Source organism: Cervus elaphus, chromosome 6 (genome assembly GCF_910594005.1).
Source record: "Cervus elaphus chromosome 6, mCerEla1.1, whole genome shotgun sequence".
NCBI lineage: Eukaryota > Metazoa > Chordata > Mammalia > Artiodactyla > Cervidae > Cervus > Cervus elaphus.
The window spans coordinates 131,895-157,638 of record NC_057820.1 but is presented as its reverse complement, the minus strand read 5'-3'; the positions used below and the strand labels follow the sequence as shown (position 1 = coordinate 157,638).

Sequence of the window (25,744 nt, the reverse complement as noted above, 5' to 3'; positions counted from 1 at the left end):
CTGCACTTTATGCAGATCCTGGATCATTGTCACAAATGGAAAGCACAGCATAGAGGCGGCAATTTTGGGTGTCTCTGGGTGCCTCCTGAAGGCTTTGTCCTGGAGGAGGAATCACTGAAACTGCAGCCTCCTCACAAACGGACTGGGAGAGTCATGCCCCGATGGAAAGGTGCAGGGGGCCAGTGTGCTGGGGGAGGGTCCAGACTGAGAAGTGGGCACAGCCACACCCTGGAGAGGGGGCAGGGGTGGTGGGTGTGCCTTTGCACGCACGCCTGTTGGTGCATCTGGGGATGGAAACCACCAAGTCCTCCCGCAGTGCTGCAATGTCTCAGGAAAATTAGAAGGTCATTGTGCTGCCTTGGCGCTCTCACCCTCACAAGCTCTGGCTCTGCCCGCCACGCCTCAGCTCCCCTCTGCTTTCACACCCCAAGTAGGGACAGGCCAGTACGCTCTTTTCAAGGCTGCTGTGAAAATGGAATGAGTGGGCACACAGCAGGTACCTGAAAAATGCTACCTGTGGTTACCGTGGTTGCCAAAGATTTGCTAGTACTGTTATCACCGGGGAGAAATTTACCATAAGAATTATTTGGCCAGAGGAATAAATAATCTTACAGCCTTTGGTGTAGAGTTCCAGAAGGACTTATCCAAAAGGACTGTGCCAGTTTGTGGTCCCAGGGTGCTCTGGTGCTCGCCAAATCCTCACCAGGGATAAAACTGCACTTTGTGATTTGACGCTGCCAAATCACCAGCCAGGAGCATGCCTTTCCCTGATCTTTCCTCTGGGACTCCCTCCCTGAGGAGTGTGTCTACCATAGTTGTGAGTCTTGCGTTCTGCCAACAGTTCTCAAGCTCTCCCCAGTGACACGACAGTGACCTTTGCTGTGACCTCTGCTGGTCTCTCCTGGGAATGTTTTTTCATTTTGCTGTGCTCTTACTTGAGTTGTTTCCTAAGACTTCGTCGACAGTAAAATTTACGATACAGCCAAATCTTGGTCTTTTCTGTCCTAGCTTCTTCTCTTCACTTCAGCCCTCTGTACCTGCTATACTTTCCACTGGGTTACCCAGCCACCCGTGAGAGGCCTCAGAAGCAGCTGAAGACACGCCTCCAGGCTCCAGCCAATGCAGCTGCCCCTCTGGGGGTGGGGGGTGGGGGAGGCAGGGGGACAGAGAGGGGCGGGGGCACAGGGCTCCCGCTCAGCCTGTCGCCCCAGCCCGCACCGTGGGGGACAGGGCAGCGAGTGACGAAGTACATCCTGCTGCAGTGATCATTATAAAACTCACTGGTTTTCAAACAGGAACACTTACAGTGATTCGGCAATGAAAAACCGAACTACCAGGCTAGCCTCAAATAAAGTCACCTTTCAGTTCAATTCATGGGTTAGTCTTCTATCCTGAGTAGGAAAAGCAGGCCTTTGCAGCATCTGGCCCAAGGCCGCAGCTCACGCCCTCACCTGGTGAGCCAGTGCCCCAGGTCGGGCCGGTGGGCCCACTGCACACCGGTCTGGTTCAGGGACCGCAGCAGCCGGCAGCAGGCCAGGACCAGCCAGGGGCTCGCCAGCACCATCCACCGCTCAGGGCCTCTGAGGGCTTCCAGGGAGGAGGGGTCCGCGGGCGCTCGGCTGAGCTCCCACCCCTCACGGCCAGCACGCTTGCCCTGCAGGGCCACCGTGACCCCGTCAAACTCCTCTCCCATGTGTGGGCAACGCTGAGGGGCACAGTCGTCTCCCAGAAAGCAGTTTCTGTAGATCTGGTGGCACAGAGCTAAACACAGCGTGTTGATGAGGAAATACCAGGTCTGGTGCTCCTCTTCGATGAAGCTGCTTGCGCCCAGACTCAACACATGGCCCACGGTTCCCAAGAAGCTGAGAAGATCTAACTCTGACCACCTTGAGGTGGACTGAGGTGGATTCTGTGAAGAGGAAAATGAGTTTTGTAAGGAGGAATCTCATCAGTCCACCTTCTTGCTACACGAGCGTACAGTGCTCACTCACAGATGATAACCTGCTGCTCCTCACGCCCAGCACCCACTTCACCCCATCTCCCTGGGTAAACCAGAGGACGTGGGGACAGCAGGGTGACCCTGCCCTGGACGGCAAGCCTGCAGCTAAGGGACAAGGAGACTGAGGACGTCTGGACCCCACTTCTCGGCAGTGCCAGAGCTCTGAGCCCGTCCTTTACATCCCGTCCTTGCCTCTCACAGCCATGGCCCACCACTCGAGACCAAGAACCCCAAGGGCATACTCCACCAAACCAGACGTCTAGCTTCTCCATGAACTTGTCGGAAATCCAGAGTTTCCATTACAAAGGTAGGGTATCACAGTACTAGCCCTTAAATACACTAATGTAAAGCATTTTAAGTTAAGATGAGGACTCAATGGCTATCAATTAATGCTAGTTGGTATTCATTCTATTAACTGTGTGCACCTAGTACATGATGGTGACATGGTGAACCTAGTCAAGCCCTGGAGAATTAACTCCTCTGGGGAACCCCACGCTGGAGCAGGTAGGGAAATGTGTGGGAAATGACAACATACGTGTTCTCTCAGCCACCGGCCCATGAGGAGGGGTGGGTATCTGCAGCCCCATGACCAGAAGCTGCCCTCTGGGGCCTGTAGTCATTGCCCTGGGTCCCTCGGGCCCTGGGCACTGTGAACCAACCAGGACTGCCTGTGTCTCTCTCACCACCCCGCCACCACAACCAGCTGATGAAAGAAGGTGTCAGAGGCCAAAGGCTGCAAGAAAGTCTAGAACAGGAAACTGCACTTTCCGAGGCAGAATGAGGATGAGGTCTGAGTTTCTTCTCGATCTCCGTCAGTCAGCCGCTTGCTCCTCTGTGCAGCCACTCTAGAGAGGCCCCTGGTCACAGTCCCAGGGACCCCGTCTCTCCAACTGAGAAAGAAGGCATGAGGCCTGACAATACAGGTGAGTGTGTGAAGCTGGGATGCTCAGGGGCCTGGGAGACTCGCCGCTGTGTGTCCCGTCAGCTCCCACGAAGCGTGGGCCCTTTCCTCAGCTCCCACCAGCACCATGCCTACTACACACCTGGGGTTTAACCCACATCTCATCAGTGAGGCAACAAGAGCAGCCCATCTGGAAAGCCAGTCCTACCTGACTCAGACACTTTCCGCCGGCAAAAGTCCTGGTGAGAGCAGACACGACCGCACAGAGCAGTGCGGCCGTCAGCGCCATCACGCCGCCCGCAGCCGGCCACGGGAGGCTGCAGAGGTAGCACGAGCTGTCGGCCGCCGTGCACACGGCGATGTGCAGCGCCGCGAGGGCCAGGAGCAGCAGGTAGAAGAGCAGCGAGCACACGGGCGACAGCAGGGGCACGTCCAGCTCAGCCCTGCTGCCCAGCGCCTGCGGGACACTGAGCAGGAGCAGGGCGAGGACCTGGAAGAGGAGCGGCGGTGTCCACGACCGCAGAGAGGGGGCGCGCTCCCGTCCCCGTTCAGGAACACCCAATCTCCACGTCCTTTAACTACCAGACGCGGGCGACGCTGTCCGCTCAGCGACCCTGCCCGGGGACCCGTACCTCCAGGACCATGACGGTCCCCGCCGCCATGGAGTAGATGTCGTACTGGGCCGCTCGTTTGCTCAGCGACAGCCTCAGTGTCCTCAGTGCGTCCAAGTACTGCCTGCGAACCCTGGCTCCCAGGTTGAAAAGGACTTCTGAGTTATTCTCCTCCAAGTACAATCTGATCCAGTTCCCGTGCAATCTTTCCGACACTTTAAACTGCTCAAATCCAGGCTCTAAGAAGAAAAGGCCACACACACAAATCACTGACACGCACACACACGTGTAACCTGCGAGTCCTGTTACTGATAGCACGCGGCAGAGCCTGACGCTCATCAAGACGAACTCCCGGGAGGGGTGGCTGCTCCTCAGGAAAACCCCGACCACGGTGACGCCGGCCTGTGCCCGCCCTGTCCTCCCTCCCACTGCCCCGCTCGCATGGACACAAGGCCCTTCTTCTCGGCCTCCTCCCTCTCCTCTCCATTTCCTCAAGGTGCAAGAGTGTAACAGCCCATAAAAGCAGAGCACTAAGAGGCCCTCAGTTCTACAGAATCCCCCCAACCCTCAGCCTCTGTGTGAGGACGGGGCAGGAAGTGCCTGACGCCTGCACCACTGTGGCCCTTTCCCCAAGGCCAGCGGGCCCCCCTGCTTTTCACTGTCAGTGCCCCTTTTACTTGCTTTCCTTCTTCACAGACCCTCTCTGGGAAGGGATGGAAGTCTCCCAGCCCCTCCTGCCACAAGGCTGACGTGCCCCACCTGCTAGATGATCCATGGCTGAAGCAAAGTCAGGGTGGTGAAACGGCTCGTCAGTGGGGCCCAGCCCTGGCTGTGGTGGGCTCCCCTGGGACGGTGGTGGCAGGCTGCCTAAGGTCCAGGGGCTGCCTGCTTCCTTTCAGGGCTGAACCAGACTCAGTCGTGACTCGACTGGCTAGCAGAGCAAGAACTTCCTTTCTGAGGCTCCAACTTAAAGCAGAGCTGTTTCAAGGTGGTCTGGGCCATGCCTTTCAGGGGCCTTGGCCCAAACTAACAGCAGCTTGCCCACTCCAGCCTTCCCCAGTCACAGGCTGGCATCCTCGCTGCACAACCCGAATGTGGGCTCAGATGTCCGCAGCCCCACCACTGCCACTGGAGCCAGGGGACCTGCACCAAGTGCTGGGGGCAGGCATGACCCCAAGCCCACTCAGTCCTCTCCCTAGGACCAGTGGGACTGGGATGACTACATGCCGATTTCAGAGAAGAGGCGACTCAGACACCAGCTCATGGGCTGGCAGTGACAGCTGGGGTAAGTCTGGATCCAAGCTGTCTCCCTTACTTGCTACCCTCTACTACCCCGAAGTCACAGACATGGGTGCGTCTGTGTCGGGACCCCACTGCCTGGAGTCACAGAGAAATGGGGGACCTAGGCACGCACCCAAACAAAAACTGAACACTGACTACATGCTAGGTGCATCAGGTTCAGGTCCTGCCACTGTGGGCCTGTGGTCCAGCAGGGTTGTCACACATGTGCAAAACCACACACAGTGAGAAATGCTGTGGTGGGAAAGTAGAGGGAATAGCGAGAGACCCTGGTAACACAAAGGGAACTGACATAAGACTGAGGTTAAGCGTGGGGAACAAGGGCGGTCTGACAGTGAAGTGAAAACATGAAGGATGCCCAGGAGCTACCCAGGGGAGCAGGGAGAGCAGCATCCACAGGAAGAACACATGCAAAGGTCCTGAGGCGAGCAAAGCCCCCACTACGGCCGAATGACGGTCAGGTGAGTGCGCTGCTTCAGACTTGGCTGGACATCGCAGCAGGCCTCGAGACCTGTCTCACTGTCAGACACGTGCCCAGCTCTGTTTCAGGAAACACTGTCACTGATGGTGCAGACAACGGGCATCCTGAAGGTGTGAGGCCCTGGGGTGCCCTCTCACTCTGGGGACTGGCCTCAGTTCATCTCACAGGCTCATTATGGCCACATCCACTGCAGCGCTCAGTTCTCTCAACCCTGCCATCCTGTTTTTGGTTTCCTCTTTATTAGTTCTTGGCATACGAGAAGGGACACATGGTATCAGCAACAACTGATTTGCAAGTTATCTGTTTCTGGCCCAGACTGAAACAAGCATGCAGCCTGGCCTCGTCTCTGACACAGCTACCCACAGGGAGGCCTCACGATCTAAGAGCCGATGCTCCCCAAGCCCTCTTGCCATTCAGGATACCTGGTTCCCAACCACTCCCTGCCGGCAGGGTGTGTCTTCCACAACCAACGCAAGGTCAGGTTATATCTCAGCACAAACTCATGGCACTCACTCCACTTGGCAGTGCCCCACTACTTCAAGTAGGAAAGCACGCCCACATCCCATTGAATGTTGCCTCAAACCGGGAAGTGACCTTCTCGGCATCCAAACAAGCCCAGCCCCAGCGTTAAACATCAGCCTTGACAGACCTGGATGGGCCAGAATGAACTCTCTAAAGCCATGACCCTCCAGTTCTGTGTCCTCCCTCAGTTCAGGTCAGTCACTCAGTCGTGTCCGACTCTTTGCAACCCCATGGACTGCAGCACCAGGCCTCCCTGTCCATCACCAACTCCCGGAGCTTGAGCAAACTCATGTCCATCCAGTCGGTGTCATCCCTACCAAGCTACAAATACCTTGTTCTTCCTCCCAGCTCAAAAACAAGAACCACCCCTTCTTGGCCCCCATTCAGCTCAGACGACAGCCCGTCTTCCTGTTCCCGTTAGACCCGCTGCACCTGCTGCACCCACGCCAGCCAGGCATGTGACTCCCTCTGTCAGCAAAGCTGCTGAGATCTCACCTGCCAGAGAAATGGTGAGTTCTTAATTCCTCATTTTATTTTTGGCCACGCCCTGCGGCTTGCAGGATCTTAGTTCACCAATAGGGATTCAACCTGTGCCCCTGCAGTGGAAGTGATGGGTCCTAACCACTGGAGTGCCGGGGAATTCTCAGTTCCTCACTTTATTTTACCTTGAACCCTATTCAACACATCCACTCACCCCCTCCTTCTTGAAGTTCTTTCTTTACTTGGCTTTGTCAACACCAGTCCCATCCTGGCCCTCTAGCACACACACAAGCGCCCTGCCTTACAAACTCTCTCTTTCCACAGCCTTGCCCACTTCAGTGATGGTCACTGCTTCCTTACAGTGTTCAGCTGAAAACCGAAGTTGCTTTTTATGCCACTGGCTCGTCCTCTTTGCACTACCTTCAAAACAGATCCAGAAGCAACCCTCTGTCCTGGACTCCACTGCCTGGACCCTCACCCTCCGCCTGCACTGAAGCACCACACCAGTCTCCTACAGCGCAGCACAGAGCCCTCCTCATGGGCGCCTGAGACAGCCTCTGAAAACGCAAGTGGAAGATTTCAGGCTCTGCATGACACCCTGCAGGAGCTCTCCACTTACTGAGAATGGAAGTAAGAGCCACTTGAACGCCTAGAAGGCCCTCAGCCCTCTTCTCCTTTTGGCTCCCCTCGGTTCACAGTGCTCCAGTCATGATGGCCCCTGGTCACTCCTTGACTGTGTGGGCACATCCTCACCACAGGACCCTGCCTGGCCACAATGCCCCACGGCCCTCACCCACCTGCATGCCCATCCTTCCCTGGTTCAGCATTTTCCTAAGGCGCCCATCACCACCTGGCACCCATGGCCATCTTTCTCTCTTTCCCCCTCTGGATGAGAAGCTCCATGATGGCAGAGCTCTCCTCCTGCTGTGCCTCTAGTGCTCTCAATAGCCTCTGGCTGAAGAGAAACATAGTGAGAAAATTCAGCATTTGCTAAATAAATAAATTTATTACTTTTTCATACTGTTCGTGGGGTTCTCAAGGCAAGAATACTGAAGTGGTTTGACATTCTGTTCTCCAGTGGACCACATCTGTCAGAACTCTCCACTATGACCAATCTGTTTTGGGTGGCCTACACGGCGTGGCTCATAGTTTTATTGAGTTAGACAAGGCTGTGGTCCATGTGATCAGTTTGGTTCAGTTCAGTCGCTCAGTTGTGTCAGACTCTTTGCGACCCCATGGGCTGCAGCATGCCAGGCCTCCCTGTACATCACCAACTCCTGGAGCTTGCTCAAACTCATGTCCATCGAGTCTGTGATGCCATCCATCCGTCTCATCCTCTGTCATCCCCTTCTCCTCCTGCCTTCAATCTTTCCCAGCATCAGAGTCTTTTCCAATGAGTCAGTTCTTCGCATCAGGTGGCCAAAGTATTGGAGCTTCAGCTTCAGCATCAGTCCTTCTAATGAATATTCAGGACTGATTTCCTTTACAATGGACTGGTTGGATCTCCTTGTAGTCCAAGGGACTCTGAAGAGTCTTCTCCAACACCACAGTTCAAAAGCATCAATTCTTTGGCACTCAGCGTTCTTTATAGTCCAACTCTCACATCCATACATGACCACCGGAAAAACCATAGCTTTGAGTAGATGGACCTTTGTCATGGCAAAACAATGTTTGGTTAGTTTTCTGTGATTGTGGTTTTCATTGTCTGCCCTCTGATGGATAAGGATAAGAGGCTTATGGAAGCTTCCTGACAGGAGACACTGACTTTGGGGGAAACTGGGTCTTGTTCTGATGGGCGGGGCCATGCTCAGTAAATCTTTAATCCAATTTTCTGTGATGGCTGTGTTCCCTCCCTGTTGTTTGGCCTGAGGCCAAACTATGGTAGGGGTAACGAAGATTGGCAGACTTTATTATTTTGGGCTCCAAAATCACTGCAGATGGTGACTGCAGCCATGAAATAAAAAGATGCTTACTTCTTGGAAGAAAAGTTATGACCAATCTAGACAGCATATTAAAAAGCAGAGACATTACTTTGCCAACAAAGGTCCATCTAGTCAAGGCTACGGTTTTTCCAGTAGTCATGTATGGATGCGAGAGTTGGATTATAAAGAAAGCTGAGTGCCAAAGAATTGATGCTTTTGAACTGTGGTGTTGGAGAAGACTCTTGAGAGTCCCTTGGACAGCAAGGAGATCCAACCAGTCCATCCTAAAGGAAATCAGTCCTGAATGTTCATTGGAAGGACTGATGCTGAAGCTGAAACTCCAACACTTTGGCCACCAGATGAGCTGACTCATTTGAAAAGACTGTGATGCTGGGAAAGATTGAAGGCGAGAGGAGAAGCGGACGACAGAGGATGAGATGGTTGGATGGCATCACGGACATGAGTTTGAGTAAACTCTGGGAGTTGGTGATGGACAGGGAGGCCTGGCATGCTGCAGTCCATGGGGTCGCAAAGAGTCAGACACGACTGAGCGACTGAACTGAACTGACTGAATGAAGATAATGAAGACCTTCTTCAAAAGGATTTGTGCACCACTGTTGTATTCAGTGCCCCTGACCCTGCAGCAGACCAGGCCTCCAGTGGAGACTCCTGAACACTCACAGGTAAGTCTGGCTCAGTCTCTTGTGAGGACACTGTTTCTTTGTCCTGGTTCCTGGTGTACACAAGGTTTTGTCTGTGCCCTCCAAGAGTTTGCTTCCCCAGTCCTGTGTAAGTTCTGTAATCAAACTGCACTGCCCTCCAAAGTCAAACTCCCTGGGGGTTCTCAGTCCCTTTGCCAGATCCCCAGGTTGGGAAATCTGTTGTAGGTCCTAGAATTTTCTTAACAGTGCGAGAATTTCTTTGGTATAATTGTTCTGCAGCTTGTGGGTCGTCTGCTCAGTAGCTCTATAGTGGGGCCAATGGCAACCTACTCCGACAGGGCTTAGGCCACATGCTGCATGACCCACATCTGCTGTGGTCAGAGCCCCTGCCCCTGTGGCAGGCCACTGCTGATCCACGCCTCCATAGGAGACGTTCCAACACTCAAAAGCAGGTCTGGCTCAGTCTCTGTGGGGCCTCTTGGTCCTGGTGCATACAAGGTTTTCTTTGAGCCCTCCAAGCACCTCTGGCAGATACAGGGTTTGATTCTAAGTGCGATTTTGCCCCTTGCTCCTTGGAAGAAAATCTATGACCAACCGAGACAGAATATTAAAAAGCAGAGACATAACTTTGCCAACAAAGGTCTGTCTAGTCAAAGCTATTATTTTTCCAGCAGTCATGTATGAATGACAGGGTTGAACCATAAAGAATGCTGAGCACTGAAGAACTGATGCTTTTGAACTGTGGTGTTGGAGAAGACTCTTGAGAGTCCCTTGGACTGCAAGGAGATCAAACCAGTCAATCTTAAAGGAAATCAGTCCTGAATATTCACTGGAAGGAATGATGCTGAAGCTGAAGCTCCAATACTTTGGCCACCTGATGCGAAGAACTGACTAATAAAAAGGAATGCACAAGGACCACTGCAGTGCCCATCATGGGAACATCAGGAAGACACCTGGTGCAATGGAAGCATACAGCATGACGGACATATTAGCAGCTGCTAACTGGCTTACCTTTTTCATATGATGGGACATTCTCCTGCAACAACTTGCTAAGCTGTACTGTATTTAAATGTAAAAACCTCAGCTGTTCCCGCATTGGTCTTCCTTCTACAACTGGGAACATAAGACTGCCAATATTGCTCTTCGGAATTGGCAGACCCAGTCCTATTGAGAGTGTTGCAGCCAAATCAGTCTGTTGAACGTGCGTTGGATGTCTGACATCACCTAGAAAAAAGAAAACAGTTTAGGTGACAGGCTCTAGGACATGTGTGATGGTAGTCATTTTTAAATCTGACCTTCTACAAGTAATGTTAAAACAAATCACCCTGTGTGCTTCGTACTAACCACAACCTGGCCTAAACCAGGTTTTTAATTTCGTGGCTGCAGTTACCATCTGGGGTGATTTTGGAGCCCCAGGGTCTGAATCTACTCATGCCTCTAGGTCAGACGGAATTTACCAGATGAACAGAGGACATGTTAACAGACAATGCAGAAAGAGACTCCACAGGACAACTAACCAAATTCTTCAACAAATAATCACGATAAAACAGGATGGGGATGGAGACTTGTAAGTTAAAGGAGACCTAGAGACACATCAACAACAACTGAAACTATTTTAAGAAGAATGTGAGCAATTCAAGCCTAAGGGTGCTCTTGAAAACTATGGAGGTTTTGGAGGTAAATAACTAAGAGGAAGCTGGCAGCTTCCTGAGAGCCACAAGCTGAACCACAGGTCAGTTCCAAGTGTATAAGCTGAAACAAGGGCTCCCCTGGTATCAGAACAACCTTAACGACTGGCCTTGGGAAAGACTCCTGCAAAGTGGCCCAAATGTGATGAGACTGGACTACGGAGAACACTGATTATCAACTGTCAAAACTGAAGGTGCGGTTAGCCTGAAATGAGTGGAGCCAACAGCTGGGTGGGTCTGACAGCAAGAGAGGCAACATTTCAGAGCCACCACGGCAAGTGACCATCATTGAGCTCTGCCGGCTCTGCCAATTCCCAGGCCACAGTGCCCTCACAGGGATGACGGCAGAGATCTCATATGTGGGGGTCAAGGCTTCACTGGAGAGGTCTAGTCAAAGTACTCAATAAATCAACCAAGCTAGGCTTCAACAGTACGTGAACCAAGAACTTCCAGATGTTCAAGCTGGATTTAGAAAAGGCAGAGGAACCACAGATCAAATTGCCAACATCTGCTGGATCATAGAAAAAGCAAGAGAATTCCAGAAAAAAAAATCTGCTTTGTTGATTATCCCAAAGTCCTTGACTGTGTGGATCACAACAAACTGTGGAAAATTCTTAAAGAGATGAGAATACCAGACCACCTTACCTGCCTCCTAAGAAAGCAGACATGGAACAGCAGACTGGTTCCAAATCGGGAAAGGAGTACATCAAGGCTGTATATTATCACCTTGCTTATTTAACTTATATGCTGGGCCGATTAAGTACAAGCTGGAATCAAGATTGTCGGGGGAAATGTCAATAATCTCAGATATGCAGATGACACTACCCTTACGGCAGAAACTGAAAGTGAAGTCACTCAGTCGTGTCCGACTCTTGGTGACCCTGTGGACTGTAGCCTACCAGGCTCCTCCGTCCATGGGATTCTTCAGGCGAGAATACTGCAGTGGGTTGCCATTTCCTTCTCCAGGGGATCTTCCCGACCCAGGGATGGAACCTGGGTCTCCGGCATTGCAGGCAGACACTTTAACCTCTGAGCCACCAGGCAAGCCCTAAGAACCTCTTGATGAAGGTGAAAGAGAAGAGTGAAAAAGCTGGCTTAAAACTCACCATTCAAAAAACTAAGATCATGGCATCTGGTCCCATCACTTCATGACAAACAGATAGGGAAACAATGGAAACAGTGAAAGACTTTATTTTTTTGGGCTCCAAAATCACCCCAGATGGTAATTGCAGCCACGAAATTAAAAGATGCTTGCTCCTTGGAAGAAAAGCTATGACAAACCTAGACAGCATATTAAAAAGCAGACACATTACTATGCTGAAAAAGGTCCGTCTAGTCAAAGCTATGGTTTTTCCAGTAGTCATGTATGGATGTGAGAGCTGGACTATAAAGAAAGCTGAGCGCCAAAGAATTGATGCTTTTGAATTATGGTGTCGGAGAACACTCTTGAAAGCCCCTTGGACTACAAGGAGATCAAACCAGTCAATCCTAAAGGAAGTCAGCCCTGAATATTCATTGGAAGGACTGATACCAAAGGTGAAGCTCCAATACTTTGGCCACCTAATGCAAAGAGCTGACTCATTAGAAAAGACCCTGAAGTTGAGAGATTGAAGGCAGGAGGTGAAAGGGATGACAGAGAACGAGATGGTTGTATGGCATCATCGACTCAATGGACACGAGTTTGAGCAAGCTCCGGAAGATGGTGAAGGACAGGGAAGCCTGGCATGCTGCAGTCCATGGGGTCACAAAGACTCAGACACGACTGAGTGACTGAACAACAAAAATAAAATAATGACAACAGGCCCTGTGAGGAGGGCTAGAGTTACTGCAATATAGTATTTAATGTTCGGTTTTCATCAAAAACTACATGCAATTATGCAAAGAAACAGGAAAGTATAGCTGAAAGAGAGAGAGAGAAAAAAAAAGCAGAGGCTGCACAAGCGTCTTGGGAAGGGTCCATGTGTCAGAGTTAATAGACAAAGTCTTCCAAGCAGTCATTGTAAATATGGTCAAAGAACTAAAGGAAACTAGGCAGGTTTCCTTGCCTAGGAAGGTAGTAAAGGCAGGTAGGATGACAGGGTCCCATCCTTCAGAGATTATCAATAAAGGGTTAGGGGTTAGATGGAAACTCTGAAGGTGAGAAGTATAACTGAAATGAAAAATTTACTATGAAGGCTCAATAGCAGATTTTCAACTGGCAGAAGAATCAGGAAAGACAGATTGATAAAAACCTATACAATTATACAATCTGAGAAATGGAAAATCTTACAAATTTGATGAGAAACATTAATTTCACATCCAATAAGCTCAATGAACTCCAAGCTGTACAGATACAAACTACAAGGAGTGAAGCGAAACTAATTAGATTAATGGTTGATTTCTCATCGGAACCACAGAAGCCAGAAGGCAGCAGGACAGCATGTGCAAAGAGCTGAAAGAACCAGAATCTAGCAAAACTACCTTTCAAAAAATCAAGGGGAAATGAAGACATCCCAAGACTAAAAAAGCAAAAAAGACAATTCATTATTAACAAACTCAGGACTCAAAAAGCTAAGATCATGGCATATGGTCCCATCACTTCATGGTAAATAAACGAGGAAAAAGTGGACTTTATTTTCTTGGGCTCTAAAATCACTGTGGATGGTGACTGCAGCCATGAAATTAGAAAGGAAAGCTATGACAAACCTAGACAGTGTATTAAAAAACAAAGACATCACTTTGCCTACAAAGATCCACACAGTCAAACCTACAATTTTTCCAGTAGTCATGTATGTATGTGAGAGGTGGACCATAAAGGCTGAGTGCCAAAGAATTGATGCTTTCGAACTGTGGTGCTGGAGATGACCCTTGAGAGTTCCTTGGACTGTAACGAGATCAAATCAGTCAATCCTAAAAGAAACCAGCCCTGAACATTCATTGGAAGGACTGATGCTGAAGCTCCAACACTTTGGCCACCTGATGCAAAAAGCCAGCTTATCAGAAAAGGCCCTGATGTTTGGAAAGATTGAAGGCAAAAGGAAAAGAGGGCAGCAGAGGATGAGATGGTTGCATGGCATCACTGAATCAATGGACATGAGTTTGAGCAAACTTGGGGAGATTCTGAACAGCAGGGAAGCCTGGTGTACTGCAGTCTGCTGCTGCTGCTAAGTCGCTTCAGTTGTGTCCGACTCTGTGTGACCCCGTAGACGGCAGCCTACCAGGCTCCTCTGTCCCTGGGATTCTCAAGGCAAGAATACTGGAGTGGGTTGCCATTTCTTTCTCCAATGCATGAAAGTGAAAAGTGAAAGTGAAGATGCTCAGTTGTGTCCGACTCATCGCGACCCCATGGACTGTAGCCTACCAGGCTCCTCCATCCATGGGATTTTCCAGGCAAGAGTACTGGAGGGGGTTGCCATTTCCTTCTCCGTACTGCAGTCTATGGGGTCACAAAGAGTGGGAGGTAATTTAGCGACTGAACAACATTTAAACCTGCCTTACAAGAAATACTAAAGGAAGTTCTTCACACTGAAAGCTAGTGACTCCAGACCGTAATCTGGATCCACTTTAAAGGTAACTATATAGTTATAAAAGATAGCATAAAATGTATTTTTCTCTTAAATTCCAAAACAATTATATAGAACTATAGGTATGTATGTATCAAACCACATATATATATTGTCAGCCTACAGCATATAGAAATGGCATGTATCTGACAAATAGCAGAGCAGAGGTGAGTAGAAGCAAAGTTCTAGTGGAGAAAGAAATGACACGGTAAGAAAATATATGTCCACACAAAAACTTGTTCAGAATCATTCTTAGTGGAATGAAATGTTTCCACAAAGTGAAAACAACCCAAACATCTATCAACTGATGGATTGATAAACAAATGTAGAACACATATATAATGGAATATTACTCAGCAAAAAAAACAGAAAGGAATCAAGTCCTGACACCTGCTACAGGATGAATGAACCCTGAAAACATTACACGAGTAAAAGAAGTTGGTCACACAAGACCATTTATTGTTATTGTTTTGTTCAGTTGCCAAGTAGTGTCTGATTCTTTGTGGCCCCAAGGACTGCAGCACACCAGGCTTACCTGTCCCTCACCATTTCCCGGAGTTTGCCCAAGATCATGACCATTGAATTGGTGATGCCATCAAACCATCTCATCCTCTGTTGCACCTTTCTCCTGCCCTCAATCTTTCCCAGCATCAGGGTCTTTTCCAGTTAGCTGGCTCTTCACATCAGGTGACCGAAGTATTGCAGCTTCAGCATCAGTCCTTCCAATGAATATTGAGGGTTGATTTCCTTTAAGATTGACTGGTTTGATCTTCTTACAGTCCAAGGGACTCTCAAGAGTCTTCTGCAGCACCACGGTCACATAAGACCATTTATTACATGGCTCTATTTGCATGGAACGTCCAGAAAAGGCAAGTCTGTAGAGACAGGAAGATTAGTGGTTGCTGGTGGCTGAGGATGGCGATGATACTGGGTTGGAGGAAGTGGAGGTGACCAGTAAAGAGGTGATGCTATATCCCAAAATTGACACTAACGATGGCTAACCATCTCTGAATGAACTGAACGGCAGGTGTGGAGTCCTGGCTCAAAAAATAAGCTTGATAAGAACACAGACTATAACTACTCTCAAAGCAAACAAATAAGTCAACAAAACAAGGAAGAGCTTACTGTGAGCAGCCCATGCAGTCAGTCCCTAGGCACAGCCGCCCTGGCCCTTCCTAAAGACGTGTCAGGCCTCCCAGGGAGGATATCCTTATATGCCCACCTGAGCCATGAAACATCAGCAGTTAAGTTAAAAATCACCCTAAGGTCCCTATAATATTAATGGCAACAGGCCAGCCCAGCTGTCCCTGCTCTTCCAGACTACAAGCTCCCTGTCTGCAGTGCCAGCACAGCGCCCAGCTGACTGCGGGTGCTCAGTGTCCTCTGCGGGGTGGGTGGACAGACGGATGGAGAGGGTGCATCCGGCCCGGGGCTCTCCCTGAGGCAGATGAGCCCCACGGGACCCTGCTCTGGGTGTGCATGTGTCGGAGGCCAGTGCTCTGGTGGGTACTGTGCACTCTCACTGGAAGGCAGGCTCCAGCTGGGCACTCAGTAAAGGCTCAGGTTACAAGACCCAATACCTGATGCCTTTGGAGTGAGACATCTAAGAGGAGGCAGTGCTGTAAAAAGACAAAAGGAAACAGGTGGAGCTTCTTCCCCAGCCAGTCCCTGCTCAAGCAGAAGATTCATTCATTCAATATTTTCAGTACCCATTAAACACCAGGCAATGCTGAGGCCCAAGGCATACAGTGATGCATAAAACAGACCTGGCCCTGCCCCATTCTAGCACCCAGTGAGAAGACAGATGTACATGAATCACACAGTTCATTCTGTGGTTATAAACCATGATAAGGACGATGGTGGAGTGGAAGAGGGGTGTGAGAGATGACCATAGGAAAGGTGAGACCAAGGATGAGCGTATGAGCAGGCTGAGGGGCTGAGGAGGACGGGTCAGGGCATGTGAGGAAGAGCTTAACACCTGGAGGACGTGTTGGAGAGGCCGGGATATGATGAGCAATGGGGATGTGCCTCCAGACAAGGCCGTGAGGGAGGCAAGAAGCCTCACGTGGAGTTTTCACTTTATCCGAGGTTCAGCTTCTGAAAGGTGGTATGTATGGGAGCCTGGGACAGTCTGGCACAAGTGAGGAGCAGGGAGATGCCCAGGTTTCCAACCTGAAGAACTGTGTGAATGGCACCATCTGTTGACAGGGATACAGGGAGGGCCGACTGCAGGTGTCGTTGTCTCATTTGCTCTACCTGTGGGTGATCCAAGAGGACGTCAGTAGGCAGTGGGGCTGACAGTTTGGCGGTTGAGAAAGAGGCACAGCTGGAGGATAAATCCAACAGGTGTGAGCCCATTCATGGCATTTAAAACCATGGAAGAGCATGCGATCATCTCAGGAGTAAATGCAGAATCAAACTGAGGCAGTCCAGAAAAAAAGGCTAGGGCAAGGTTGCTGAGCCGGCCAAGAGGACTGGACAGCAGAGCGAGAGGTGGAGGGGACCCAAACAGGTGGATAGTCCCAGGACCAGGGGTCAGCAGAGCCAACGGTACTGAAAAGTATCAGAGAGTCCAGCGTGCAAACAGCTGTAAGCTGACGGCCTGCGTGTCCTAAAGGGAGGTGGCAGGGGTCTCGCGCAGGCCTGTGCTGAATGAGGGGCCCGGTGTGCCTGGGCTGGACAGCTGAGGTGTGTCTCAGTGCTGACGATAGGCTCTCAGATAGTCCTACTCTTGACTGGCCTATGACTCGAGCTGACATTGCTATCTATTCAAGATCGTCTCAAATAATAGATTCTTTTTCTTAAGTTTAATTTCTTATGTTTCTCTCAATTCATACATGCAGTTCAGATGTCCCGAAGCCTCTGGCACTTTTTATTGTTTAGATATCAGGCAGTGACATTCATACCACACAAGAAACATAAATTCCAAATCCTGACTGGTCCTTGCCCCATTAATTTTCATTCTCATTTTTCAGGGTTTTTCAAATGTACACAGCTTCCAAAAATGGTTTTTAAAATTAAAATCAAAGTATAGAAAACAAAGAAATAAAGTACAGGTTTAAACTGTTAAACATCTAAATCTCACCAGGTTTCCTTTCAAATGCAGAGCTAATTAAGACCAGAGCAGTGTTTACTTCCTCCATGGAAGAGGCTCCATGACCTCCAGCTTCAGACATGCCATGATCACCAGAGAGAACCAGCAGACTGGGCAACAGAGTATCTCTCTCCTGTGAGGCAAAGGGAAACATTTCAATTGTACCCAGACTAGGGAGAACACATGATCTTGTTAAGAAACCTACTTCAGATTTCAGCTTTGCTTTGTAAATAGTAGCTCTTTCTAAATGAGTTTTTTTTCTAACCTATGAACTTACAGTCAGATTAAAAGGTCAAGGTCAAGTAATGTCATAAATAGGGACTTCACTGGCAGTCCAGGGGCTTCCCTGGTGGCTCAGCTGGTAAAGAATTTGCCTGCAATGCAGGAAACCTGGGTTCGATCCCTGGGTTGGGAAGATCCCCTGGAGAAGGGAAAGGCTACCCACTCCAGTATTCTGGCCTGGAGAATTCTGTGGACTGAATAGTCCATGGGGTCGCAAAGAGTTGGACATGACTGAGCGACTTTCACTTTCACTTTCTGGCAGTCCAGTGGTTAGGACTCTGCCCTTCCACTGCAGGGGGCTTGGGTATGATCCGTGGTCAGGTAACTAAGATGCCACGCAGGGCCAAAAAAACCCCAAAACTAACAACAGTAATGTCTTAAGTAAGACAAATGGGATTAAACGGAGGTCACAGAGCATAGGACAGTCTCCTTATCTGTCACACACAGCTGCCCTCTGCCCCTAGGGCTCTGGCCAGTGGCTCCTACTACCCCTGGGATGGACCTGATAGGCTCTGAATTGCCCGTGCTGCTTCTTCGCCTGGAACATACCTTCATACGTGGCTTACTGGCATTCCCACCCCCTTCAAGCCTCTGCTCACCACTCACATGTCCTCAAAGACTGCTCTGATCATGCAGCTTAAAATTTTGGCCTTTCTCTCACATGTACACTCTTCCTGCCCTATGTTCTGCTGTAGCAGCGACTACTGTCCAGGATACCTTTGACTCACTGATTATGCTCCCTGTTTTCCCTCCTGGCTAGAGGCTAAGCTCCTCAACTGTCTGTATAGGAACAGTGACAGAGAAGGTGTTCAGGAGAAATTATCTGGATGAACAGGTGGAGATACTAAAAGCCACTCTTTGGCAGGGCCGCTGGGTATAGTGCCCAGCACACGGCATGTGCTACCGTAGGTGAAGGTTGCCTGAGTGCTGGTGGGCACGAAGCTCACGCAAGGTCACCCGAGTTCACTCCCCCCCCCCCCCCCCGCCGAGTTCACTTTAGAAGCTGCATTTCCTCCAGGAAATACTGGCACCTTGACATGCTCACCTCTGACAGCAGTGAGGTGTGGATCTTCATCAGGATGCTGTCCATCTCACTGAGCTTGTGCCCAATCAGGGGGCTGTTGGGCCCAGAAATGTGGCCGATGTGGTCCAGCCCGAGGTAGTGCAGGATTAACACATCCCAATCCTGCCTTTTTAGTACTTTATCCAAATGCCTTGTAACATTATTATCCACCTTTAAAGGGAAAAAAGCACATATCAATAGCTTCCCTAATTTCCCTGGTGTTCACTCTTCAACGAAAAGTGACATGGTTATTTTCAAATCTAGTGGGTTTTTTTTAGGTACTTGGATTTGTGGGAGTTTGCAAAGACCAAAAACAAAACAAACCTCCAAAATAAAAACTGTCTTAAAAAATGTTTGCATTAGATCAATCTTTCATTAATATTTTTATGTCTCTAAGTTATGAAGAGAACATATTATAATTCAAATGCACAAGGGTTGTTCTGACAAAATAATTCTGTAAGATCACTACTGGAGCATAAACTAAAGCTGACCAGAAGACCAAGTTCAACAGGTACCAGGTTGTTATGAGGCAACTAAGGGCTAAGGGCAGTTGAGTAAGACAAAACAGTACCCAGAGTTCAAGGAACCAGCGGAGTGAAGCTGAGGGCATCTGTGTGTCCTATAAGAACACTATTCAGGGAGGAAAGAGACACACACTCAGTGGTTCCCAGTAAAACAGCCCCTGACAGACCCATTAGCCTGGAGAGCCCTAACTCCTCAGATGGCCCTTCTCCCTTCCACTGAAGAATCTACCATGAAGAGAAGTATTTCTGAGTGGTCATACACAGGAAGGGCAGTAATTGTTGTGTCTATACAGGTCTCCTTCAGTGAAGCAGACACTCCAAAAGGCCAAGCAAACGGACCCATCCAACGCCAGCTCAGACTTGCAGTGCCTCTGCTCCCTGGGCCAGCTTTCTCACTGTGGGTCCAATTATGCCCTCTTCCTCTTTGGAGGCTGCACGCCCACCACAGGGCCGATGCCTCTTGGGACCAGGCTCACCCAGCACACGTCTGCCCTCATGCTGCCAGCCTCGCAGAACAGCCGTGAGGCAGGATCCCTGGCAGACCACAGAGACCTCGGGCTCTGCCATGCACAGACGCTGTCAAAACTCAGGCTGAGGGGCTCTTCCTGGCGAGCCCTTCCTGACTGCTGGTCCCATCAACAGGTGTCTATCTGGGCTTAAGGGCCAGAGAACTAAGCTCACACCTGTGTCTGGGTTTATGTTTCTGGCTTGGAGCTGATCATGGGAAGGAACAAGTTTTTCAATCTCTCCATACTATTCTTAATGTACTAATAGAAGTCACATAAAACGCAATGTTGCCCCTTGCTAAGAACAGGGTACCAGGCTGTCTCATAGGATATATTTTTCTTAAAAACTGACCTCTGTATAATCTGATACAAAAAAAGAGGTTGTTCCGTCGTATTCCACAAAATGCTTCGGGAATAATTTCACCCATGTTTCATCTCCATAAAAGATGATTCTTTTCCCAGCAGCTTTGGCTCGTGTGACCACATTGTCTTCCAGCAATGTGGGAGAATTGAGGTTCCTGACGACATCGATGAAGCCAGGGAGGCTCCCTGTCAGCAGCGCCTGCAGGAGGGAGCACTCAGGAGTCAGGCCATGGAATGTGCGCATGGTGGCCAAGTGTCGTGCGGTGATCAGGGGCGGAAATGACTTGATGACTAAAGGAGGCAAGCATAAAGCTAAAGCGACCCCAGTACTGAAGGCTGGGTCAGTATTAGGACAAAGCAGGGCACAGATTCTGGGCAAAACCAGCAAACTAAGTAGTGAAGAACTGACCACATTTCAGTTAATGAGAGAATAAAGGAGGCGGCTGTGGGGTAGCCAGATGATAGCTGTGGTCAAAAAGGCAGCAATGGATGTTAAGAACTGAAGCAAACGTCAAAGGGTGGCAAGAACTTTGTATATCCAAACCCACTGACTGGTCCTCACCTAAGCTTCAGATCTGCCTCATGCAACAAGCAAACTCCTGACCCTAAAATCCAGCAATTCTATTGTCCACCCCTGAGAAAGAATAGCTTCCCACTCACCCAGGGAGGAAAGCAGCCTCTAAACAAGAATTCTCAGGAATTCTCAACAGTAAACTGGCCCAGGGATGCTGGTAGGATACGTTCCCCAACCGCCCCCCTCCACCCCGCCCTGCCACCACCATAATTATTGAAAAAGTGGGTGGGTATAACATGTCCTCACAACTTTCTGATATAGAATTAAGTCAATCACTCCTCCACTCCACCCCTGTACTTGAGCAGAGTCTAAATGGGTCATGGGTCTCTGGGATCTGGAGTGAGCTTGCAACTCATAACACTGGCATCCAGGGTCCTGTGTGATAAAAATAAATAGGAATCTGGACAATGTGATAGTGTAACAATTCTGCCAAGACCGCTCTATCAGCAAATTAACAAAAATGAATTAATCTTGGACTTGGAGAGTGAGGAACTTGGCAAATCCTCTCCCCCAACAGCAATGATAAATCTGGATAAAACTGTCAAAAACAACCACTACAGGACTTTACACAAACTGAAACGTTCTTATTCAAAATGAACTTTCAAATTCCAGTAAGAGCTGTGAGTACTTGTGGTGTTTTATCATGGGCTGAGGTCACAGAATTCCAGCTGAGCTGTTTAAAATCCTAAAAGACGATGTTTTTAAAGTGCTGCACTCAATATGCCTGCAAATTTGGAAAACTCAGCAGTGGCCATAGGACTAGAAAGGGTCAGTTTTCATTCCAATCCCAAAGAAGGGCAATGCCAAACAATGTTCAAACTACTGTACAATTGTGTTCGTTTCACATGCTAGCAAGGTTATACTCAGAATCCTTCAAGCTAGCCTTCAGCAGTACATGAACTGAGAACTTCCAGATGTACAGGCTGGGTTTAGAAAAGGCAGCGGAACCAGAGATCAAATTGCCAACAATCACTGGATCATGGAGAAAAGCAAGGGAATTCCAAAAACAAACAAACCAACAAAAATAAACACAAAAAAACCCATCTACTTCTCCTTTACTGAGTACACAAAATACTTGGACTCTGTGGATCACAACAAACTGTGGAAAATTCCACAGATGAGAGATGCGAGTACGACCTTACTCGCCTCCTGAGAAACCAGGACTGGTTCAAAATTGGGAAAGGAGTACGCCAAGGCCATATATTGTCACCTGCTTATTTAACGTCCATGTAGAGTACATCATGTGAAATGCCCGACTGGATGAATCACAAGCTGGAATCAAGACTGCCAGGAGAAATATCAATAATCTCAGATATGCAGATGATATCACTCTAATGGCAGAAAGTGAAGAGGAACTAAAGAGCCTCTTGATGAGGGTGAAAGAGAGTGAAAAAGCTGGCTTGAAATTCAACATTAAAAAAACTAAGATCATGACATCCAGTCCCATCACTTTATGGCAAATAGAAGGGGAAAAACTGTACACGGTGGCAGATTTTATTTTCTTGGGCTCCAAAATCAGCGCAGACAGTGATTTTGCCAACAAATGTCCATATAGTCAGAGATGTGGTTTTCCCATTAGTCCTGTATGGATATGAGAATTGGACCATAAAGAAGACTGAGCGCCAAAGAATTGATGCTTTCGAACTGTGGTGCTGGAGAAGACGTCTGAGAGTCCCTTGGACAGAAAGGAGATCAGACCAGTCAATCCTAAAGGAAATCAACCCTGAATATTTGCTGGAGGGACTGATGCTGAAGCGCCAATACTTTGGCCACCTGATGCAAAGAGCCAACTCATTAGAAAAGACTGTGATGCTGGGAAAGATTGAAGGCAAAAGGAGAAGGGGGCAGCAGAGGATGAGATGGTTAGATAGCATCACTGACTCAACAGACATGAATCTGAGCAAACCCTGGGAGATAGTCTAGGACAGATGAGCCTGGTGTGTTGCAGTCCACAGGGTTGAAAAGAGTCGGGCATGACTTAGTGACTTAAAAAACAAGTTCCCCTCTCGCACACTCAGCCATGAGTACCAGGAAGGGTACCCACCCAATTGGGCGCTCCATCGAAAAGTCCCATGCCAGGGACAAACTGAAAACAGGGAAGGCCAACATCATAGCTCTCTGAGGCTTCAATGCAGTTCGTAGAAAGACATAACAGAAAACTTAGAAATGAAGTCTGGGGCATGGGACGATTGCGGCAGACCTCTGTGAGCTCCCACATATTCCTGGAATCTGGAAGGCTGCATGCATACAGGGGGTGAGCACACACTCAGGAGAGAACAGAGAGAACTGTTTGGATAACAGAGAGAGCTATCTGTTCCTTCCAGCTGTTTGAGACTTGCTCAGACAGACAGTAAGAGTTAGGGAGATGCATAAACTACCTGAAGATGAGTGTGTGGCCCAAACCATACACAGGTGCTTTTGCAAAGGGCAGAGGCCATTATCACAGGTGTGTTTAAGCACAACCTCTGACCAGTCACTGGGTCACCACTCAGCCATGCTCACCTGGCTGCCCCTCAGGAAGACTAGCTTTAAAAAACAAACAAGAGCAAAGACCTCAATGAGTGTACATCTCAGGATCTCATGAGAAACAGACTCTAGAACTAGCTTTAGCAAGCCAACAAAACAGCAGTGACAACCGCCACCACTCCTGGGATGGGGATCAGAACCCAGAGTTGAGATGGGAGTTACACAGATGTATATAGCTGTTAAATCTCATCAAATTATTATACTGTACTATATGAAAATTCTATCTCAATGAGGTTATGTTTTAAAACTTGATCTTTTCACCCCAAAAATCTGCTCTCTAAAGGCAACCAGTTACTTTGGATGAATATCTTTTCATCCTTTTGTTCCGTATGTGTATAATCACAAATATATAAAGTACACATTTTATCAAGATGGTTAACTACATAATTCCACAACTTGCTTTTTTCACTTAATAACATCACAAACCTCTTTCAGCAGAAAGCATACAGGTATTTCAGCTTTTTTTTTTTTTAACAGCTGCAGTACTCCAGAGTTTGGATGTACAGTATATTTATCCAAGACTGATTTAATGACCACTGCTTTTAAAAAGCTTCCAGTGTGGAAGTGCCGTTGGACCTCCGGTGTGAAGGCATAGTGTCGTCTAGGTGAGGCAAAGTGGGGCTTTCCAGAGTGAAACACAGCAAACTGTGAGAACCCACCATGGAAGGGGGTGGCACACATGGGGTATGTGTGCTCTGCTGGATAAAAGACAGAGGACGGGGAAACGGGTTTAGACGAGGGTGAAGAGAGAACAAAGGCAGGACCACGCACCCTGAGGCCTGAGGGAGGAGGCAGAGTGTGAGCCGCTGGGGGCTGTCGGGAGCAGAGCAGAGTGACCTGTCTGTTCGGACAGGTTCTGGGTGAAAAGAGGTGCTGGCAAGGGTTTTCCAGTCCAAGGTTTCACAGGCTGAGACCACAGGAGACTGGACAAGGGTGGGAGTAGTCCAGGCTGCGTCTAATTCAGTCACACGAACAGTGTAAAGAGATCTGTTCACCTCATTTCTTGTGAAGAGTGCTATAATTAACCTTTCAATGTTTACAGTATGCTAGACAGATTGTTTAGTTGCCTTTGTTCTGATTACTAGTAGAGTTAAGAATCTTTTCATGTGCTTATGGCCATTTCAATTTCTTCCTATGTGGATTTCTTTATATCCTTTGTCCAGTTGCCACCAGACTGTTGCCTCTGATCAGATCCTCCTTACATATTATGGGATTTACATCTTGTTTGCTGTGTTAACTGTAAATAAGTTTCCTCATTTATCGTCAGTGGAGTTTTGTTTACAATGTCTTCCACCACTTGCGGTCGAATCTGTCCATTCCTTCCTCTGGGCTTTCATAAGACACTTCCCTCCTCCTCCCACTAGTTTGAGTTCACACTGACATTTTCAAGAAGGGCAGGGACTAGCTGGTATCCCCTTCAACCCAGGACACATGCAGGCAGCAACCAAGTTATAGCTGAGAGCCTAGGGACTTGTGAGCGCCTGTCTGTTAGCTTCTTGGAGGCTTTCCTGCGGCTGCTGTGGTCTTGGGAACAGTAGTTTCTTGTCTTCTGAGAATTAAGGAGGGCTCTGCAGAGAATACTGAAAGAGAATCTGACCTGGTCACATCATTCTGCAATATTACTGTAGAACCCACGTGACCAGCAGAGGCTCTGGAAGCAGACAAACACAGGCTTATGCTCGGCTTCTAACATCAGCTGTGAGATTTTTACCACTTCAAGCCCGCTTCCTCACCTGGGAAATGAAGAGAGTGGCACCGACATCATGGAGCCTCATCCTTGGGCTGTGGTCAGAGGGCAGAAAACAGTGCCTGCACCACCGGCATGCTGCAGCCAGTGGTAACTGCTCATTATTACAACTATAAATTCCCCCAAAAGGAAAGGCATTCATAAATTAGTTACAATGTTTTAGAAGGAAGTTACTGTATAATCTTGGCTTCCCTGATAGCTCAGTTGGTAAAGAATCTGCCTGCAATGCAGGAGATCCTGGTTTGATTCCTGGGTTGGGAAGATCCCCTGGAGAACAGAAAGGCTACATACTCCAGTATTCTGGCCTAGAGAATTCCATGGAACAGTATGGTCCATGGGGTCACAAAGAGTCAGACACGACTGATCTATTTTTACTTTGACTTACTGTATAATCTTAACACAGAATACAAGTTGAACATGCTACTAGAGACATCAGTCTTGAAATTTTAAAACTGTGTTTCATGACAATTGTATCAGCACCTCCAGATGAACTAAGTCCCTTCCCTAAGTGGAAGCAGGACAGGGGACACACTTTTTAGTGTGTGCCTTACCTGATCCTATCAAATTCCAGAGCTGTAAAATCCTAACTCCAGGATGGAGTTCCTGTATACCAGTTCCTCACTGGTGAAGAATGAGGAGCAAGAACCTACAAGGACCCAACACAAAACACTGGTTTGGTGAAATGAAACAAACTGGAGACAGGAGGACCACAGTGGTCAGTGTGCAGGACTGAACAGAGCCTAGAGCAGGCATGCTCACATGCTTTTTCTTACAAACTGCCCAGATTCCTAATAACACTTTTCCTATCAAAATGACGGAGGAGTGAGTTCCTTCCACACTTCTGCTGATAGGACAGACAGAGAATCAGTGATCCTGATGGTCATGAGCCTGGATGCCTTTCTTCTAGCTTCCACAGGACTGTTCAGCAGAATGACTCAGCTCACTGAGAAGTTGTTCC

General features: G+C 48.7%; 1 protein-coding gene across 7 annotated transcripts in view; it reads right to left on the bottom strand.

Moving 5' to 3' along the window:
* PIGG (phosphatidylinositol glycan anchor biosynthesis class G) overlaps window positions 1-25,744 on the bottom strand; it is a 39,418-nt gene that overhangs the window by 10,954 nt on the left and 2,720 nt on the right. For 3 of the 7 annotated variants that reach the window (XM_043905887.1, XM_043905886.1, XM_043905890.1), the window contains 8 exons: window positions 19,929-20,138; window positions 18,529-18,717; window positions 17,193-17,334; window positions 16,280-16,363; window positions 9,889-10,101; window positions 3,533-3,750; window positions 3,109-3,390; window positions 1,452-1,909 (listed from right to left, as the gene is read on the bottom strand). In XM_043905887.1, coding sequence (XP_043761822.1) covers window positions 1,452-1,909; window positions 3,109-3,390; window positions 3,533-3,750; window positions 9,889-10,101; window positions 16,280-16,363; window positions 17,193-17,334; window positions 18,529-18,717; window positions 19,929-20,138 — 1,796 coding nt within the window. Of the gene's footprint in view, window positions 1-1,447; window positions 1,910-3,108; window positions 3,391-3,532; window positions 3,751-9,888; window positions 10,102-14,642; window positions 14,704-16,279; window positions 16,364-17,192; window positions 17,335-18,528; window positions 18,718-19,928; window positions 20,139-25,744 lie in introns of those variants that run through there. The other 4 variants (XM_043905889.1, XM_043905891.1, XM_043905893.1 and 1 more) reach the window with 4 other exon arrangements.